This window comes from Lutra lutra, chromosome X (assembly GCF_902655055.1).
Source record: "Lutra lutra chromosome X, mLutLut1.2, whole genome shotgun sequence".
Taxonomy (NCBI): domain Eukaryota; kingdom Metazoa; phylum Chordata; class Mammalia; order Carnivora; family Mustelidae; genus Lutra; species Lutra lutra.
The window spans coordinates 70761474-70784175 of NC_062296.1; the positions used below are offsets into that span (position 1 = coordinate 70761474).

At 36.0% G+C, this 22702-nt stretch overlaps 1 protein-coding gene across 1 annotated transcript in view; it reads left to right on the forward strand.

Annotated features, from left to right (window-relative positions):
• Nucleotides 1-255: 255 nt before the first annotated feature.
• Nucleotides 256-22702, forward strand: part of DMD (dystrophin) — a 2124834-nt gene continuing 2102387 nt past the window's right edge. The window contains 1 exon segment of the mRNA XM_047715765.1: nt 256-509. Coding sequence (XP_047571721.1) covers nt 479-509 — 31 coding nt within the window. The 5' untranslated portion in view covers nt 256-478.

A 22702-nucleotide genomic window follows, 5' to 3' on the forward strand; every position in this document is an offset into this window, starting at 1 on the left:
TAGAAGCCTGTGAGAGCAAGTACTATGTCCACTGTTCTGTTCTGGCTTGGATATTAATCAGAACACAGTTGAACATTATTTGTCTTCACAGGGCTTGCCATGCTGGGAACACAACCTTATATGTAGTGGCCATGGGCAGTCCTATTATGGGAAACCAAGTTGAGAGAAAAGGCGGGTCACTTGCTTCTGCGCAGGTCCTGGAATTTGAAATATCCAGGGGCCTCTACAGAATCCTGGCATCAGTTACTATGTTGACTCACTCAGTGTTGGGATCACTCACTTTCCCCTTACAGGACTCAGATCTTGGAGGCAATTAGCTTCAGAGAAAAACGAATAGGAAAAACTGAAGTGTGCTTTTTTAAAAGGCTGCTGAAGCTGGTTGATTTCTCATCATTTCTAAACCTATTGGAGCACTAAAGTTGGGAGAAAATTTACCAAGACTTTTCTTGCTGCCTTGATATACACTTTTTTCCCCCAAATGCTTTGGTGGGAAGAAGTAGAGGACTGTTGTAAGTACAAAGTCACTAAAAATATTTTTACTGTGGCTTACGTTTTAATTTGTGGCAAGCTCACTGATTAGGCAGATTGATTTTAAATTATTATAGTAGTTTTTGAATAAGAATAAATGTTATCTTATATTTCCTGTATACATATATGTGTGCAGGTGTACATGTTTCTCACCGGGAGAACTTTTCAGTAGAAATGAGGTAGAGTTTAAAGTTTTTTCTTCACAAATATAATCAAGCAGATCTTTCTCTTTTAAGAAACCACTGAAGTAATAGAATGTGCATAACTGGCCTGGAGTATTTGTAACAAACTGTTTTAATTGCTGTGAAGTCATTTGTGTATCTGAGTTATCTTGATTATTTGATCTTCTGTTCAGTAATGGTTACATGTGGGGCAGTGACCTGCTATTTATTTTCAATGAACTAATTGCAGTAGTGGAATGATGTGTGGAGACCTCAAGGTTAAAAAAAATTGTCTCTGGCACATCTCAAGGGAAAAAAATTTTAAAAAACAAAAGGAATTGTGATGGGCAAATGGAGGCGGAGAAAAGGATGATAAATATTTAAAAATCCCTTTCTCATATTTAGTATTTTGAGTATTCTTTTCTGTAGAATATCATGAAAAATCTTTCAACTAGTGATATGCTCTCTGCTGGCAAGTGACCAGACGCTTTTGTTGAGAACACAACATATAAGCATGAGAGACTTCTGATCATTTCATAGCAAGCTTACCATGTTGTTCCATGTCTAGGATGACCTAGCTTTTCAGTAAAGTTTTTTCATTTGGCTTTTCTATAAAGTGCATCTATTTTGTTTATTTTAAGAAAGTCATGGTGACTAATGAAAAATTTAGAAATTGACTCTGGCACAATAGTAAAAATAATACATAAACATAATATATGAGTAGTACAGTGTGTCCCAAAGAGATTGACAGAGGGGATTACCTTGCCCTCCTCATCCCGCCTTTGACTGGTGGATTATACCATTCTGAAACAGATAGGATGGTGATGCCTGTATTTAACAATGAAGAAAATAAGTCTGTCCAAATAAGTAATTCTTCAAAACTTCTGGTGAAAAGGTCACAGCACAACTTTGGCCTCTGTGCCAAAAAAAATGAACATTGTGCACTCACTGATTCACATTAGATGCTACCAGATTTTATAGTAAAACCTTTTTAATGACATTTCCTTATTTTATAAATTTATTTGGTGAGCATCAGAATCGCTTTCTGTTGAAAAACCTTCCCATTTACTAATGTTACAAAAGTACAACAGCATATACTATTTGCAATACACACATATTGATTGATCCATTGTTATACTTAAAAATTCAAACCAGGAACCAGGGTAGAGAGCAATTTAGAAAAAAATAGCAAAGATGCAATTCAAAAAATAGCAAAAAATGAAAGGCAGACCTGCTCTTTACTTTGTCATAGGTACTCAAAGAACTTCAAACTCTTCATTAGAATTTAAAGAAAGCTAACCTTTTTGGGACAAGCTCTCGTAGACTTTACTAAAGCACATTTTAAAGCTATCAGGTGAAATTTTAAGCTGCATGACAGTGGGTTTGTTAAGAGAATATGAAGATATTCACACGGTTATATTCTACATTAACTTTTACCAGCTGACATACTTCTGTTTGAATGTATTGACACTGGAATGAGATTTTTTTTTAATTGCTTAGTTTGAAAAATGTAAGAGTACATGTGGATGGTTTTTAATGAAAGTAGTTGCCAGAAGATCCCTGTATAAACATAAATATTGTTTACTTTTAAAATTGCTCAAATACTGCATTGCAAAGAGTCACTCAAATAATTTATTGCCAATACACATTTCATTGGAATTTTTTACATGATAAAAATTATCTTAAGGTCTAATAAAATCATCATTTAGAATGATTTCATTTCCAGAGTCTTCTAAGGGCATCTTAACTCTAAGAAAAAGAGATTGCTGATCTAAGTGGATAATATATTTTTTAATTGAAAAGGAAGTTTTCTGTATCTCTTACATGGCAAAACAGTATGGAAAATGCAATAGAGAATGTCATGTAGTAGTTACTGTAAACTTAAGATTACCAAGTGGTTTGTGCAAATTTATGTTATTTAAGGAAAAAAAATGTGTTAGTTGACACTACTCCAGCTAGGCAGTACTGAGATAGAAATTTGTAATTTGGACAGAGATATTAATACAGCTTCCTCTTTGGTTCTGAAGTATTCATTTGAAATCCTTGTAGTCCAAGTCATTGGTTACATGAGAAACAAATTGTCAAGTTCTTAACCACTTGTGTGGTTTAATAAAAGAGATTTAAATCTTTGTTGTCTTGGAAAAGTCAGGGTTTTTAAAAATTCTGTTTTATTATCTTTCATCATGGCTTTATCACCAGAAAAAAGCAAAGTGATTTCCAAAACTTTCCTTCCCCTTCCACCTTCTACTGTATGTAATATTCCCTTAACTTATTAAAAATGATTTATCATATTTTTATTAAACTATTCTTTCTTCCTCTGCAAATATAGGAACCATGGTAGTTTGATGTGAGTATATCTGTTTAAATAAAAGCATGAAGACATTTAAGTCACACAGCCATTGAAAATTCATTGGAAATTAACCTTTCTTTGAAGATAATTTTCCATTCATGTTTTCCATTTTGTTTTAGATATAAATCATTTTTAAAGAAATTGACAAATAAGACTAATGTATGTCCTCTGTCCAACAAAACATAAGAAACCATGAAGAAAGGAGCAGACCAAGGTTTTACAGGCCTTGGGATTATACAGTTTGAGGGAGGGGAGTCTTTTGGGAAAAATAATACAAAATCATGAACTGACAATAAGGTAGGGCCTTGAGAGGAACCAGTGTAAGTGATGGGCCTCAAGGCTTAAACTTTAATTAAAAGTCATAAACTTTAAAAGTGATTTCATGGGAAATCACCTCCAGATGAAGGGATGCATTGTTGTTGAATCTTTTCCCAGTTACATTTTAAGATGAAATTGATGCGATTTATATTTCTTTAAGAATACACTATTTCTCAAAGACAGGCTTTTATTTAATGCAGATTAGAGAGTTAAAAGAATGTATAATGGTAGGAATTTGACATTTCTGCCTTTCATTCTAAAAAGATACATTGATTAAAATGATGTCAAACTCAGTTAATGGAGGCGGTGCAGCTATTTCAGATATACAGGGTATGTAATTTGAAGGCAAGCCAAATCACAATGAGAAGAATAATGATGACCTTGGTTTATTTTTATATAGCACATTCAGGTTTTGATTGGATTCAGAAGGAGGCATTAGTTTTCTTTCTCACAAAGTCCTGCTATTGTCCTAGGAGATTTGCATTTTGTTATCAAGGTACTTGGAAAATTTTGTTGGGAGGGTCATGGGCTGCAGTATAGGAAATGAAGAGACTTTTTTTTTTTTTTTGGATTTTTTTTTTTTTATTTGTCAGAGAGAGAGGGAGAGAGAGCGAGCACAGGCAGACAGAATGGCAGGCAGAGGCAGAGGGAGAAGCAGGCTCCCCGCCAAGCAAGGAGCCCGATGTGAGACTCGATCCCAGGACGTTGGGATCATGACCTGAGCCGAAGGCAGCTGCTTAACCAACTGAGTCACCCAGGCGTCCCGAGACTTTTTTTTTTTTAATGCAACCAAGTTCCATAGCAAAGTTGCATGAAAATGTTTGTCTTTAGGGAGTATGCTCTGTGCAGCAGACTGAGCTTCAAAACACCAACAAATAAATAAATATCTTACAGTCTTCGCCTTTTTCCTCATTTAAAAACATCTGTTAGTTAAACTTCTTGGGGTTTCACTCTATACAATATTGACAGAATAATATTCATAACACGGATTTGGAGTTTGAATTTAGTTTACATATAGATATGAAAGTTCAGTTGGCAGTGTTATGTAGTTTATTATTTTGCCAATTTGAAGAGAGTTTGTCTATGGATGTCATGTGTGGAATTTTTCTTCAGATCTTTATCTTTGCAAAATTTCAAGCTCCCTCCAGTTAATATTAAAAGTGAATGTGTCTTTTAGAGATTCTCATCTCCTGTCTGGAAGGGGACAGAGACCCTTCTCATTGTGAATCACTCCTATGCAAACTATAATTTGAGGAGTAACAACTAAAATGATTTGGTTTACTTTTTTTCTGAAATCTGTAGTATACAAAGCTTATTTTCCCCATATATTACAGCATAATATAATTTTGCATTTGCTTTTTTAAAGCAGAGATCTCCTCCAGAGACTCAGAAACAGTAACTCTCAGGGACAACATGGTCTTTCTCTTTCTCTATTCAAGATGACTGCCCTGAATGTGGGGCAGACAAGGGGAGGCTGCAAAAACCTTGGCTCCCACGTTCATGGGTATCTTAAATTTCTCAGCCACAGTTCTTACAAGCAGCAGGCAGAATGAGAATGAAGAGAGAAAAATGGCCTTACTCGCTCATGCTTAAAAGAGTCCCGATCTGAAGACTACACAACCTCTACCACATGCCCATTAACAAAAGCAAAAGGCAGTACTCCCTCGGGCACGGCTCAAGCCCTCCACTGAGGCTGCCATTTAAAAAAAACAATGTCTAATTCAACACTTTGCTCCATCTGATGTTATTCTGATGTCATGTATTCAAAACACCTGGGAATTTTAATAGATGAAAAAACCAACAGGGCAATTTTCTCGGGGTATTATGGTCGCTGGAGGGATTTTGCATAGTGTATGTAATGATATTAAACCCTGAGAAAAAAGTGTTCCTAGCAGTCTGGATTGAGTTTGGAAATCAATTTCCTCCCTGTGCTCTTTATTATCTTTTGCCTTCTGCCTCAGTGCCTCACTTTGGCTTTGTCATTATGCAGGCCCTTCTTCAGTAATGGAAGGTGGGGCGAATAGACAATTATCCTTTAACTGGAATGGAACTGTCATTTCTTTGCTGGTAAAAAGTTGATGCTGCTGTTGTTTTTGTTGTTTGTAAATGAGTCTTCCAGAACTCTTAATTCAATATTGTGATTCCATAATTTTGGTGAAATAATATAATTCCATATAATTTTAAAGAAAAGATGTTGGAAAATTGGTTTTACATGTCACTTTCAAAATCTGAAATACAGTAAAGTCTAGTTAAAAAGATTTAGTCTTACATTACAGTTCAAGTGCAAGAATATGAGGAAGAGCTTTGCTTCTATTTTTACTTATTTTAGTCTATTTTATTTATTTTAGTATATAATCTTGTTATTGTAATGAATAGGAGGAATGTTAAAGTGTATCATGAAAGCCAATGCTTATCTGTGTAATAAAGTCAGAATGTTGACATTTAAATGGATTTTAAACAGGGTTGACATGATTTTAAAGAAACTTGAGAAAAACAGATATTTGAAGAAAATAGATGTTTGAATTGTTATGCTTTTAGCTTATATTTAATAAATATTCCACTCATTCATGGGCATTGTGATGAGCAAGGAATTTACATATGCCAACATAATGTACAGTATTTGGCTAGTTTACTTTCAACTTTTAAATGTACTTTGTCTCCACCACTATGAAACAACTGATGTTTTAGAAAAACCAGTATTAATTGAGCACAATTAGCATTATAATAGTCTAATCTTATGTCCAATTATGGGCAATAAAGGAGTTGCCCTTTCAGTGTTTTCATCCTTTCCTTGGTTTTTGCTTTGTTTGTTTTAAATTGCTGTCCCCCCTCCTGTTCCATTTCTGGCTAAGACTGTCATTGAATCAGGACTATAAAAGGGCATAAACATCAGTGGCTTTTTGCTCATTCTTGGCACCCATCTTTATTTGCACACAACTTGTCTGCTCCTTTATCAGATTACAGCAGCAGTACTACCTTAGCCTGAGCTAAGTGTTGAGTTAAAGGGCACGGGAGTCGGCACACTCTTAGGAGTAGGGATTTTAGCTTTGGAAACCGTGTGATGTCAAACTAAAGAAATGTGAAAGATAAAAATCACAGAATCAGAACTGCATACGTATTTTCACCAAAGGCAGGTTGAGTAATTTCTTTTTCTACTGATGCTCAAGGAGAGCAGGATTAGAAATATGTTATAAAAATGGCTGAGGAACCAATAAAATTATCTGCAAATCCCAATGGCTCCCATATATTGGGAAATAACTTGGAAGGAAAAAGGAAAATCTGACTCTACACACTGCAACCAGATAGAAGCAATGTTGGCTTGTAGCTGGTTAACTAAAAGAGCTTACTGGAAGCTCAGACAGCTGGGGAATCCTGATTTAGTAGAGCCTGAAGGGCAGGTCAGGAGCCATGTGAACAGCTGCTGAAGAGCTAGAGGATTCCTTTGGATTAGGTGTACACACCCCATCTCTAATGGGCTATGTCAGAGAGTACCAAGTATTATCACAGAGTTCAGTTGGCTCAAGCCTGTGGATTTTGCAGTGTTTTACTTTAAATGTCTGGAAATAGAGTTGCTCTCAAAAGAATTCCAGAACTAAAAACATCAAAAGAAGTGACTCTGTCAAGTTTGTATTGTATTGGGTTTCGGTGACCACTGTTTAAAGAAGGAACAGTTTGCTATTCACTCATTCATGCAACTAATATATATATTGAGTGCCTACTCCATGCCAGGTACTGTACTAGTCTCTGGAGATAAGATTCTAAACAAGCAAACTCACTGAGATTAGAATTAAGGAATATATATATGTAATAGTCACACACTATTTAAATCTCATTTGAGGCAAGGGCTGGAGAATAAAGCATACATTGTTATAAGAATGCATAATAGTGAGACCTAGACTAATATTAGAAGTTGGGGAGAGATCCCTAGGAAAATTGCATTCAAAGTAACACAAAAAAGAATGGAATTGGGGAACAGTGGTCAAAGGGAGAAAGAGAGAGGAAAAATGTTTACATTCAAAGGAAACAACATGTGTGCAGATAGAACTTGGTATGAAAAAAGAACTAAAAGAAAGTGAATTTTCCTTGAGTATAGTAAGTCAGAGAAAGTTTGGGACTAGTGTGCTGCTAAAACTGTAAGAGCTGGGTTATAGTAACTAAGAGCCTCAGAGGCCATGGGAATGATTTTTTCTTTATAGTAAAATCAATGGACAGCCTTTTAGAGTCTTAGGTAGGCCAGTGATATGAACATACTTGTGGATTTTTTTCCTTAATATCATTCTGTTTTGTGAAGAAATTAGGAGATATAAAGAGTAGAGGAAGGATTATCACTCTGATAGCTTCTCCAGGGCCAGAAGTTGGTATTGACCAGAATGGTGACACTGAAGTTGGAAGAAGGGAATTTATTCAAGATTTAATTATGAGTTGGAGTAAATAGGAATTGGTGTTGATGGATGTGGTGTTTTCCATGGTCCATAGAATTGGGTGGGTAATAATGCCAATTACAAGAAGACTTCAAGGAATGCTGAGAAGCATTGGGGCTGTGAATGCTAAGTTTTTTACAGAGAGTGTGCACACTGTATGTAGGGGCTGTGAGTCGTCTAGAAACAAAGTCATTATTGGAGAATTGAGATGTGAGCCATTGAGTTTGGATGAGACCAACTAGAAAGATCATGGAGTGTGAAAAGGAGGTCAGGAATTCCATATGGAAGACAAGAACATGCCAAGAAATTATAGAAACATCTAGGTAGAATGATAAAATCCTAAGGAAAGTAATATTTCAGTAAAGAGGTGTTTCTTTCAATCTCCCATTTAATGACTTTATGAATGAGGATCACACTTGCAACACCAGGTGTCTTGGTTTCCACAGTCTCTGTCATCTATTTACCCCTAATTTCCTTTCCCATATTGCTATTTCTGTGAGATATCACCAAAATGTTGCCTTAGTAGAAAATCCTCAATAAATATTTAAATTGTGTAATGTATTCAGGTTTTTCCTGTACTCTGCACTTCCTAAAAATACCTTCTTCGGAAACCCCATTTCAACTAACTGCTGTATAATGAAATGAGACTTCAGTGTAAAACATTTATCATAGTCTGAATTTCAATTGCTCAGTCAGAGTTGTTAAGCAATATGAAAAATCATCCTTTAGAGAATACAGAATTGCATAGATATGACAAGGTAAGTTTGCACTTTATTTAATGCTATTTTAGTTAATATAGATGCTTATTGGAGAAATGTCTAAAATTTCTTGAGAACCATTAGTGAAATTGATTATTCTTAAATCTGGAAAAATGGTAAAAATACTTAGAAAACATTGACAGTTCAGTTTAAATAAAACTAGAATTGTACTGAAGCAATAGAAGGCACTTGAGTAATTGAAATTTAGTCATGGATGAATATAATGTACTTATCAGTTAGCTTTCAGGGGAAGTAAGACTAGATGTAATATTAATATGGTATTGAGCAACTTTTTTACTATTAGGTTTTTACTTGCTTGTAGCCAAACATTAGCAAACACCTGCTATGTTCTGTCTGACTTCTTTGAGATTATAACTCCATAGGTACACACACACACGCTCACACACACATGCATATATATACAGCTACTATAATATGCCAAGAGATTTACAGAGCATGGTACAAATCAGCCATAAATGGCTAGTTATGGCTGATATGATTTTGGAGGTTTTCATCAAAGTATCTACCTCTATAAATAGGCCTTAGAGTATAGGCTATGGAGATGTGAATTAGAGAATAAGTAGAAAGGGTGGTGATGCATAGGCAAGGATTAATGAGACATTAATCTATCCGACATGAATAGTTATTGACAGTACTTTGTATGTGCATAGCACTATGAAGTATCACTAGCATGAATAGATTTCTCTCTCTCTCTCTCTTCCTCTCTCTCTCTCTCTCTCTCTCACACATACACACACACACATACACACATACACACACACACAAAGTCTAGAAATTAAATGGTTTGTGTACAAAAATGTTCAGCTTGACTAGTATTTATAAAATCAATAAATACTATTAAAACAAACCTGAAAATACTGCTTCCATTCAGAAAACATAAACACTACAACACAGTTGGGAAAAGGAAAAAGTACATATTCCAATGTCACTTCCCAAGTGTAAGAAACAGTTGTGGTTTAATATTTTATTTATTTCTTAAAGAGCTATCAGTCATTTAATTTTAATATTAAACATTAGAGGTAACTATTGTTAGTGGGATTTTTTGATAATTTTTTAAGAAAATGGAATAAATGAGTCTATCATACTATCAAAGTATGATAAATATAGAAAAACAAAAATATTAACTTTCTATACTTTATATTAATCAGCTGGACTAGATTAATATTTTTCCTTAAAATTTTATGATTTTGTTATTTTTCTTTTTTTTTAAGATTTTATTTATTTATTTGACAGACAGAGATCACAAGTAGGCAGAGAGGCAGGCAGAGAGAGAGGAAGAAGCAGGCTCCCTGCTGAGCAGAGAGCCCGATGCGGGGCTCAATCCCAGGACCCTGGGATCATGACCCGAACCGAAGGCAGAGGCTTTAACCCACTGAGCCACCCAGGTGCCCTTGTTATTTTTCTTAATTCAAACTTCACTCAACATAATTCATGTGAAGTAGAGAATGCTATGTCACTGAAACCAACTGAGAAAATTTCCATCTACTTTCTTGAACTCTTAGCAGTACCAACATTAACCATTTTCTCCCTTTTAAAAATTGTTGTGTGTCCTTGAGCTCTGTGCATTGCACTCTCCTGATTTTGTTCTCATTTCTTTGGGTATTTCTGTTTGATCTACTTTATAGCCTAATTGTCTGTACTCAACATTTAAATATTAAGATTTCTCATGGCTCATTCCCAGTGTGAGTGTCTTCTCTCTCTGTAGTCCCTTCCTTGGTCATTGCACCCATGCCCATAACTTACTAATACACATGTGGAGATAACTAACCAAATTATACCTCCAGCTCAGATTTCTCTAGTAAATTCCAGAACTGCAATTTCAACTGCCTGGTTGGCATCTCCATTTATATGTGACAAAGTCACCTCTGCTCTAAGTGCCCCAAACAAAACTTGTCCTTTGTCAGTGAAATCTGATCTTCTCTCATTGTTCCCTTTATCAGTGAATGGTGCCACCATTCTAGTTTCACAAGCTCTTGAAACCTATTATATCCTTGAAACACTTACCTCTCAACCACTTATGTCTAAACCATTAATTATTTGGGTTTTATCTCCCTAGTATCTTTTGATCCACTTCTTTTCATCTCTTCTACCATTAGCCTAGCTCAAGTAGTTTTGTCTCCCTAGGAATACAACAGCAGTAGCCATTCTGGTGTTTTGCATTGCCTCTTCCCCATTCCTTCTCATTTATTCTCTAAAGTTCATCCAGTCACCTAAGTTTGACAATATCAGTGCGCATTCAATCACTTTAGTAGCTTCTGCTCATTGCTAAGAAAGCAAAACAAAATAGAACAAGATCTAGACACTGTCTAACTCTCCCGTCACATCTCCTGTAATCCTGCCCCTGCCTTACCGGTTTTCTGGGTTTCTTTCTGTTCCTTGAATAGGCCTCACTTCTTCCTGCTGTAGGGCTTTTGCACATGGTTTTCTCTTTGTCCAGAACCTTCTTCACCCTTTTTTTTTTGACCTAGCTAACACCCCTTTCCACTTATAAGTCACTGCTGGTGGAAAGGTGTCATAATTCCCTTGAGCAGATAAAATGCCACTATCATATAATAGCCTACCATAACACATAGCACTGTATTGATTCCATATATATATGAATGACACGTGTGTGTGTGTGTGTGTGTGTGTGTGTGTGTATGTGGGTGTGTTACTAATCAATGGTTATCACTCAGAGTACATGGTAAGTTCCATGAATACAAGTATCTCATTTAGTTTTGCTCACTACTGTTTTTCTAGAACCAGGCACATAAGCATTTTTTAATAATGTTTGTAATATTTTGTTGCATGCTATAATTACAACCATTTATATATAAGAACATGTTGTAATAATAATGATAATTTAGAGTGCCTGTGTGACTCTGTCAGTAAGTGTCTGCCTTCAGCTCAGGTCATGATCTCAGGGTCCTGGGATAGAACACCGCATTAAGCTCCTTGCTCAGCAGGTAGCCTGCTTCTCCCTCTCCCACTGTCTCTGCATGTGTTCCCCTTGTTATCGCTCTCTGTCAAATAAATAAACAAAATCTTTAAAAAATAATAATAATGATGATAATTTGATTGCATTTTATAGGACAACAAAAGCACTTTAGTTCTGGTTGAAGCTCAATGTATATAAATAATTAATGAAGATTTGCTTTCTGTCATTGGGTTTTATTCTCTTCTCTTATTATCCATACTCCATTTTACTGTAGTCTTTTGATTCTTGGTTTTGTTTTGTTTTACTATTTTCAACCCAGATATTTTCTTTCCTGCATCTATCTTGGTAACTCCCAATGGCACTTGTCAGTGTTAACTGCTTCCTTCACATCATGATATTCTTTCTCGATTCTACTCTAGACTATTCCTTTTTTTTTTTTTTCTGTTTCTTACAGTTGGTGCCTTCCCTCCCTCTTTCAACTTACTATCTGTGGATATCCTGGAAAAGTCACTCATTTACTCTTTTTTCTTATCCCCACCAATTTATCTCTTGAAGAAGAGATCCATTTTCTTTGTAACCTAGAAGAGCTTGCAATGTATATTTGGGTATAAAGAAGAAATAATAATTTCATTTTTAAGATGTATGAGAGAGGAACGCCTGGGGGGCTCAGTAGGTTAAGTGTCTTCCTTCGGCTTATGTCATCATCTCAGGGTCCAGGGATGGAGCACCTGAGCCCCTCATTGGGCTCCCTGCTCAACGGGGAGACTGCTTTTCCTTCTCCTTCTGCCGTTCCCCCTGCTTGTGCTCTCTCTCTCTCTTTCTGTCAAGTAAATTAATAAAATCTTTGGAAAAAAAAAAGAAAAAAGAAAATAAAATCTTTGAAAAAAAATGTATTAGAGAAAAAGTGACCCTGACCATTAAGTAATTTGTCCTAGAGTATAGAAAGGTAAGAGGACTCAAAACACATTTAGTTTCTCTGTGAAAGGGCAAAAGAATTTGGCAGTGAAAAATAGATTATACTCTGTAAAAATATATTGTAAATAATAGCTTTCCCATTTTGTAAGAAAAAGACAACTATCAGTGAAACACAGAAAGAAAAAAAATGCATGTTCTCACTTACATGTGGAATATCAAAAAATTGAATGCATAGAAGCAGAGAGTAAAAGGGTAGCTACCATGGCTGGAGAGATGGAGAAAATGGGGAAATATTGGTCAAAGAGTACAAAGTTGCAGTCATAGAAGATGAATAAGTATAGACATCTGATATACACTATGGTGGCTATTGTTAATAATACTGTATTGAATACTGGAAATTTGCTATGGGAATAAATTTCAGCTGCTTTCATCACAAAAAAGATAACTATGTGTGAAGATGGTATGTTAATTAGCTTAACAGGAGTTTTCACTGATATACATACTTCGCTATGTATATCAAACCATAATGCTAGGCATGTTATACAACTTTTATCAAGAATAATTGGAAAAAAAAAGTGACAACGCCAAAGCCCAAAAAGATGCAGAGAAACTGGATCTCCCATACAATGCTGGTGGGAATGTAAAGTGATACAGCCATTCTAGAAAAATAGCTTGGCTTCTAAAACTAAACATGTAATCACTGTATCACCCAGCAATTCCATTCTTGGGCATTTATCCCAGAAAAAGAAAACTGATGTTCACAACAAAACTTGTACATGAATGTTTACACCAGCATTTTTTTTTTGTAATAGTCAGAAATTGGACACAACTCACATATCCACCAATGGATGGATGTAGAACAAATGACACATCAATATTATGGAATACTACTCAGCCATACAAAGAAATGACCTATTGATAATACGACAGCTCTCATGAATCTCAAGAGCACCATGCTTGGAAAACAAAAAACAAAAAACAAAAAACAAAAAAACAACAACTCCAAGATTACATACTGTGTTATTCCTTTCATTATTATTGAAAAGAATAGCATTATTGAAATAACAAAATTATGAAGACCAAAAAAACAGATTGTTGGTTGCAACAGGTTAGGAATGGGGGTTACTCAATATAGGGGTGCCAGAAGAGAGCCTGTGGTAATGGACCTATTCTGTATCTTGATGGTGGCATTTGTTGTGCAAGACTATTCTTGATAACAATGCACATAACTACACAAACACACATGCACGCAAATACCGACAGAAGGACACAAGTGAATTTATGTATAACTGGTAAAAATTTGAAGAAACTCTGTGGATTATATGGATAATTTGCCAATTGTGACCTTGTACTATAGTTATCCAAGGTGTCAACATTGTAGGAGGTATGGTGAAGGTTGCACAAGACATCCCTGCATATTTCTTTGCAGGTTCCTATGACTCCATGTTTACTGCAAAATATTTTTTTTAAATACAACGTTAAACCTTTAACAAGCCCTCAGTATCCTGAAGGCCAGTGTGTCTACCTATCAAGCTAATTAATCATGGACAAGCCCGTATTTAACTATTTGTTTATTGAGTACCTGGTGCTGAGCTGATTGTATTTAATATTGATTGTCTTCAAGAAAAAAATAGGAATATTAATGTTGCTTTACAATGTTGCTTATTGTAGGCATTAGGAAGGAACGTTTCCTGGTCATTGGCAAAGTGTCCACAAAATAGACGGTTTTTGTACTTTGTATTATTTTAACTATTAATATTAATGAATAGCTAATTTACATTTAACCTCCAAAGAGGTGACAAATTGTATAAACAGATGCACAGATCAAGAGATGATCTCTGATAGTATATGTGCATGCACGTGTGTGTATGTCTGTGTGTGTGTGTGTGTGTGTGTGTGTGAGAGAGATCTCCCTGCTTTAATCTAGTCTTAAACAGATCCATCCTTCCTATTGTTACCCCAGTTATGTTTCTAAAACACTAATTGGATCTTGTGTCTGTATCTTAGCATCCTATAGAGAATCCTCTAGCTACAGGGTAAAATCCAAGGCCCCAGCACACAGGACCTTTTACAGTATGTCCCTCACTTTTTTATCTGCTGTTGTCCTCCATGTAGACTTCTCTCCAGTCATAAAAATTGTGATTCCACAAAATAAGTCATGTAATTGCATGCCTATGACTTATTCCCACTTCCTAGAATGTTCTTACAAAAACCACTGTCAGGGGCGCCTGGGTGGCTCAGTCATTAAGCGTCTGTCTTCGGCTCAGGTCATGATTCCAGGGTCCTGGGTTCGAGCTCCACATCGGGCTCCCTGCTCAGCAGGAAGCCTGCTTCCCCTCTCCCACTCCCAACTCCCCCTGCCTGTGTTCCCTCTCTCACTGGGTCTCCCTCTATCAAATACATAAAATCTTTAAAAAAAAAAAAAAGCAAAAAACAAACAAACAAAAACAAAAAACCACTATCACCTTGTATCTTATACTAACAATTTATATCCATTATTCTAGTGTTTGTTTATAGAACATCATTTAAAAGCATTCCGGACTACCCTGGGTGGGATAGGTATCTCTGTTCTGTGTTCTTAATGAAAACTCACTGTAGATAATTTTGCACAAGTAATTATATCCTCTGATGTCAATGTCAGGTTGCTTGTGACTCATTCCCTTGCTCCTTGAGAGGAGAGTTTTTGTCTGTTATTTATGGGTTACTTGTGCCTAATTGTTTCTAGGCCCATATACGAATGATTAAATATTGCAGCAATAGTCTAACTGTTATTTAGTCATGAAATCATTATATTTTTGGAACTCAGGTGTCCAGGCTGAAAAGGGCTCATGTGTAACAGTGAATTCTGGTGTGTATTATTATATTCAGACACACACACACACATGCACACACACACACACACGATAACTAATAAAACAATAGGATAATTCTTAGTATATTATTTTTTTCCTGAGGGCTCAATGAATTGTAAAAGTTATAAACCTCAGTCTGAAATGTCTGTTGCTTTATTTAGATCATTCCTGTAATCAGTAGTATTTTGGGTTTTCCCAATTTCTTTTCTTAGTCTCGAAAGAAACTCATAGTTAAAGAAGAAGCCTGACTTGTGGGGATTCCTTTGAGGGACTACAAAGCTGAGATCTTTTTGGAGTTGTTGAATTACTACCAAGCGAGATAGATTCAAGGAGGATAGAAATTAGGTGAATCGCTTCTGTTCGTACACTATGCGCATGCTGGTTCTGCTGTTCTTTGATGTAGGTAGAAGAGTTTTAAGTCTCTGGCTGGGTGTCTGAGGACAGATTGCTAAGAAAGAGCGCAGTTGGCTTGGACTACCTGGAAGACAACTGCTTGCTTCTGCTTGAGTTATTGTTGGAGTTTCCCTGAAGGGGGCTTAGAACGGAATGTCCATTCCAGGGAGGATTCAGTTTCAGATAGCTGCCTTCCTGAGCTCATTTTCCACCCTGAGGTCTGGCCACATTGACTGGAAATCTTTCATCTGTTTTAATCTGGATTGGAGCTAATTTATAAAAAGAAAGTTGCTGGGTAACTATGTGCCCAAACTCAGGGTGACAGATGTCTATTGAATGACTCAGACATATGGAATTGGAGGGTACCTTAAAACAAAAATAGTTTCTTCTAGGTCAATATAACAGCCTACCCATATTTATTAAGTGGAGTCTTTTGCATTAAAAATATGGAATTGGAGGGTACCTTAAAACAAAAATAGTTTCTTCTAGGTCAATATAACAGCCTACCCATATTTATTAAGTGGAGTCTTTTGCATTAAAAATAATGTTTCTAAGTGTTTTATTGGCAAGTGAATATGAACTGTATTATGTGCATTATGTTAACATACTATTTGTGCATTACAGAAATCCATAGGTCTGGTACACCCAGGTGTTTTAGGACACAAACTAGCTGGAGTGATGATAGTGATTTACTGAAGTAGTGGGCCATCTGACCCAATTTCAAAATGAAATTGAGTTTCTGAAAAACTAATGTAATAACTTTTCCTTTAATATTTTATCTTTGAGTTATTATTTGTATATAAAAGGTTTTTATGGGACATCTTCATGATCTCTTCTGACTTGGAAAGCTTTAACCAAGAAAAAGATATGATATAGACTCATTTTATCCATGACAGTATATGATGATAGTTCTATGATTAATTTTTTTTAGTGAAAGCATATATTATTGTATTGTCTTCAACTAAAATAGAATATTTGACCATTTTTTAAAAATAATTCTTTTTTAAAAAGGTTTTATTTATTTATTTGACAGAGAGAGAGATCACAAGTAGGCAGAGAGGCAGGCAGAGAGAGAGGGGGAAACAGGTTCCTCACAGAGCAGAAAGCCTGATGCTGGGCTTGATCCCAGGACCCTGAGATCATGACCTGAGCCGAAGGCAGAGCCTTAACCCACTGAGCCACCCAGGTGCCCCAATTTGGCTGATTTTTGACCTTTATAATGCAGAAGTAAAGAACTACCCAACCAGAAAACAATCCAGGCCTTGAATAATATGATTTTTTTTAAATAGTATGTTTTACCTAAATTAAACTTAGAGTCATCCTTCTGCCTGGGTATCACATTGCAAAATGTACAATTTTGAAAACTGAAAATTTGGGGTATGAATGAGAAACGGACGATAGTTGGATCTTAATCCATGCATCTAGAAGTCAGGTTCTACCACTGAACAATTAATTTGTATATATCCATTATATTTTATAATAAATGATAATGATCAAAACATTTCTTATAAATAAATGACTTAATTCTTATAAAATTTTTGGTGAAATAATGTATTACCATTCCTACTTTATAAATGTGGTAACTGAGTCCATATTATTTGCATTATACTTTGGTTTATTATATTACCTCTACTTCTAGATGACCTCTTTCTGGATGTAGCAAATCATGTCATATATGGTCAGTGACCATGGAATATTATTATATGCTAGGAAGAAGCTCAATAAATGTGAGCTGAATTAACTCATATCCAAAAGTGATAGAAAAAGTAATCAATTACCCATATTTGGGTAGTTCTTTTCATCTAAACCATTTGATAATGACATCTAATATCTTAGAAATAATGTTAGAAATAATGTTAGTGTTAGAAAAAATCTCAGAAAATTTTTGAAAATGTAATTATGCACATATACATGCAGAGTTCTAAAAATGAAATAGACCATTGATTCAGCCTGCAGGCCAGGTATATAAGGCATTTCCATTTTACATGTGTGTTTTAATTGTTTACATTAAAATGTACTACCTAGATACAAATTCCCTATTGGAATCTTCAGTACTTATAATTAATGAAAGCATACCTTTTATAATACAAGTACAAAAAGGGTACTAATTGATTAATATACCATGTATTTTTTCCAGTTGCAGAAAACCATTAAAATTATATACATATACCCTGAATGTAACATCTCTTTTAGCAAATAACATGGTCAATTGATACATATAGTCAAATACTTACATATCTGATATAATCATATATCAACTTCAGAATTCTTCCAAATGTAGGGGCACCTGGGTGGCTCAGTGGGTTAAGCCGCTGCCTTCGGCTCAGGTCATGATCCCAGGTCCTGGGTTCAAGCCCCACATCGGGCTTTCTGCTCAGCAGGGAGCCTGCTTCCTCCTCTCTCTCTGCCTGCCTCTCTGCCTATTTGTGATTTCTCTCTGTCAAATAAATAAATGAAATCTTTAAAAAAAAAAACAAAACAGAATTCTTCCAAATGTAAATTCCCATGGGTGTAAAAGGGAATGCTGAGTCTGCATATAGAAGGAAAAAGAATATCTGACTCTCAATTCTCTGGTCAGAATTCATTTGGAGTCATTTGGAGAGTTTTTTTTTTTTTTTTTTTTCTTTAAGAAGGAACCTGGCTTTCGTGGTGTGTGCATATGCATATGTATATGTCTCTGTATATTATAAGAAAAGAAAAACACAAGGGTCCAATATGTAAGCGGTAAGATAATGGTATTATCCACCTAAAACAGGTAACTTCATAGATGTGAATTGCTTTTTATTAGTGGATATATTTTTAACATCCCTTTGAATTATTACCTTTAAAAAGAAGAAGACTCTGTTGCGTAGAAATAATTTTAAAGTGGGGCACCTGGATGGTGCAGTCGGTTAAGAGTCTGACTCTTGATTTTGGCTAAGGTGGTCATCTCAGGGTCCTGGGATTGATCCATGTGTTGACCTCTGCATCAGGGTCCACACTGAGCATGGAGTCTGCTTAAGATTTTCTCTCACACTTTCTGCCCCCCCCCATTCTCTCTCTCTCAAATGAATAAGTAAATAAATCTTTGACAAAGAAATAATTTTAAAGTAAGCACAGGTTAGGGGCGCCTGGGTGGCTCAGTGGTTAAAGCCTCTGCCTTCAGCTCAGGTCATGATCTCAGGGTCATGGGATCGAGTCCCGCATCGGGCTCTCTGCTCAGAAGGGAGCCTGCCTCCTCCTGTCTCTCTCTGCCTGCCTCTCTGCCTACTTGTGATCTGTCTGTCAAATAAATTAAAAAAAAATCTTAAAAAAAAAATAAAGTAAGCACAGGTTATTGCTATATAAACTGGCATTTAAACAGAACATTTTTAAAGCATTAAGGCATATTTCCTCTCTAGCCCAAATTTGAAAACTTGAGAAATTTCAGATTTCAGTAAGTTCAATACATAAAACAAAATTATCAGTTAATTACCAAACCTGTATGTCAAATTCCAGGGCCAAGATCTTCAGCAAGTTCAAAGTAAATTGCTACTTATTACTAGACTTTTATAAGAAATAATCCTTTATAGGTCTATCACTTCCTTTATCCTGAGTTTGGTGTGCATTTCTTCATATTAGTTGTCAATTGATGAGTGCAAATATTCATGCAGCCCAAGAGCAGAGCATTCATTTCATTGACTGCAATTATTAGCATGATTTTTGACATCTTATTCATTGAGAGAGTGTCATTTAATGTTAATTAGAATGAATGTGAATGCTTTCACATCCTTAGCTAATAAATTTGCTCATGGAATAAAAACATGTCTGTTATGCTTTGAGGATCAAGAATGTTCCTTAAAATGTGAATAAAGGCCAAAGAAGATGAAATGACATCTTTCATGCTAGTTCCAATAGGGGTATTTTGTTGAAAAACAAAGCCTTCTTTACATAAAGGCAGAGTGGTGTGGCATCCTTTCTCTTAATTCTGAGAGGTTTGTCACTGCTTTTCTTCTATTGTGCTTAAGTCTTGCCTTGAATCCACTTGTTTATAGGAATGCCTCTCCCAGTAGGCTATGAGTTTATGTACACAGCGACTACTGATATTTGTATATCACATGTCCTAACCAAAGCCTCTCATGACTGATGCTTAATAAATGGTGACTAAATGGATGGAAGCTAGCATGGCTGAAATCTGATGTCATCCTTGTTTGTTTTTTGTGTGCATGGTGGGAAGAGAAGTGGCTAGCTCTAAGCAGTATAATCAGCTAGCTTCCTTGATTATTTGTTTTTTGGGGGCTGTTGAGTTTGAGAAGTTTTTCATAGATCTTGGATTCCAGCCCTTTATCTGTAGTGTCATCTGCAAATATCTTCTCCTATTCCACAGGTTTTCTGTTTTGTCGACAAATGTTTCCTTTGCCATGCAGAAGCTTTTTATCTTGATGAAGTCCCAAAAGTTCATTTTCACTTTTGTTTCTCTTGCCTTTGGAGATGTGTCTTGAAAGAAGTTGCTGTGGCCAATGTCAAAGAGGTTACTGCCTATGTTCTCCTCTAGGATTTTGATGGATTCCTTCCTCACATTGAGGTCTTTCATCCGTTTAGAGTTTATCTTTGTGTATGGTGTAGGAGAGTGGTTGAGTTTCATTCTTCTCTATGTAGCTGTCCAATTTTCCAAGCACCATTTATTAAGGAAGGCTTGTATTGCTTGGAGCACTAGGTGTTATACACAAACAATGGATCATAGAACACTACATCAAAAATTAATGATGTACTGTATGGTGACTAACATAACATAATAAAATTAAAAAACAAAACAAAACAAATTCCTAGTGTTTATACATAGTAGTAGCTTAGACAATGTGGGAAATAAAGTAATAAAATATGTTATTTAGGAGCTTTTGTGTATCATGAAATTTTCAAAGGGGAAGATTCAGACCTCTTTTCTAGGTGACTGATAGTATGTGTGAAAATTCTTGGAAATTGTAAAGTACTATGGCAGTATAAGAGATTTCCCATGAAGAAACAATGCACTGTGTTGTTGGTTCACTAAGATCTGTGATGTTGTGTATGCTTGCTGGTCAAACTCTCTGTTTAGAAGAGATACACCATAGGAGCTAATAACGTTATCCAAAGCATTTAGGGGAATCCTCACCCATTTACTCTTTCAAAACACATCTTAAATTTCAGGCATTACAGTAAATGTTATAGTTAAAAAGGTGAAGAAGGGTAGCCTGGCTGGTTTAGTTGGTAGAGCAGGTGACTCTTGCTCTTGGGGTCATGAGTTCAAGCCCCATGTTCAAGCCACAAGTTCAAGCATAGAGCTTACTTTTAAAAAATTAAAAATAAATGAAAAGGTGAAGCAAACATCGTTTCTTCCCCACAAAAAAGAAAATGACACATCCCATAAAATGAAGAGGTTGCTACGATGTAAGTTTACATAGTTCCAATGGCAACATAGCAACACATAGGCAGAAATACCTCAGTCTATAAGGATATCCAAGAAGACTTTCAAAAAGGAATGATGAATTAGGCTGAGACTTAGCATGAGAAGACATTGTGCCAGATAGAGGAGTAAAAAAAGACATTTAAGACAGGGGGAATGGCATGTGCAAAGATGTAGCATGTGTAATTTTAGTGTATTTAGGAAATTAAATGGGTATTAGAGGGGCACCTGGGTGGCTCAGTGAGTTAAGCCTCTGCCTTCGGCTCAGGTCATGATCCCAGGGTCCTGGGATCAAGCCCCGCATCGGGCTCTCTGCTCAGCAGGGAGCCTGCTTCCCTTCCTCTCTCTCTGCCTGCCTCTCTGCCTACTTGTGATCTCTGTCTGTCAAATAAATAAATAAAATCTTTAAAAAAAATGGGTATTAGATGGTAAATCCAATGATTATGGTATGGCCAAAATAAAAGTTGGACTCATATCATGAAGAGCACACCAAGAAATTTCAGGCTATGCTGAGAAGTTGAGAATCCAGTGAGTAACTTTGAGCAGTTACTCAAAGTTACTGCTTTAATAACAAAGTTACTGAATTAGTACTGTGTAATATTTATGTTATAGTCCTTAGTATTTAGAGAAGACTCTGACACCATTTTGATGGATTGTGAATTGGAGAGATGTGTGGGAATCAGAGGCTAATTTTGAGCTTCCATACCAATTACCTGATGATAATCAGAATACAGATTGCTGGGCTCCATAGTCAGTAGATCTGAGGTAGGGACCAATAATTTATATCCTTACAAGTTCCCAATGTCATGCTTATGTCCCTGGTCCAAGGACCAAACACTGGGAATCTCTGACTTAGAGCATGGTTCTGGGATACAGTTAAAGCCACCTGGGGAGCTTTCAAAATGGTGTTGAGAGCCCCTACTGTATAGGCAGGTGTAAGAAGGTTGTGGTTATATCCCAAATACAAGCCTTACTAGTGTATTAGTAATGGAAATGATGGAATACAATCAAGATATTTAGATATATAATTGGTAAACATAGTTATGGAATGTGACTAGGTAGTGAGGAAAGAGAAAAAGATCACAGAGAAAAGCAGGCCAGTTGTTGACTCCCTAGTTTCTGACTTGGGCCAGTATAGTTTTATATGGTATATATTTATACTTCCTTTTGGAAACCAGCAGAAAGCTTATGTATATAAGAAAAAAAAATTGATTTTCAAATGTCAAAGACAATTATTCTAACTTAAGCAACTTTATTTTTTAAAGATTTATTTATTTTGAGAGAGAGAGAGCACAAGTAGAAGGGGCAGAGAGTCTTTTTAAAATTTCTTTATTTTTGGGACGCCTGGGTGGCTCAGTGGGTTAAGCAGCTGCCTTCGGCTCAGGTCATGATCCCCTTGTCCTGGGATGGAGTCCCACATCAGGCTCCTTGCTCAGCAGGGAGCCTACTTCTCCCTCTGCCTCTGTCTGCTGCTCTGCCTGCCTGTGCTTGTGTGCTCTCACTCTCTCTCTCTCTCATAAATAAATAAAATCTTAAAAAAATTCTTTATTTTTATTTAAATTCAATTAGCCAATGTATAGTATATCCTTTGTTTTTGATATAATGTTCGATGATTCATTAGTTGCATATAACATCCAGTGCTCATCAGATCACGTGCCCTCCTTAAT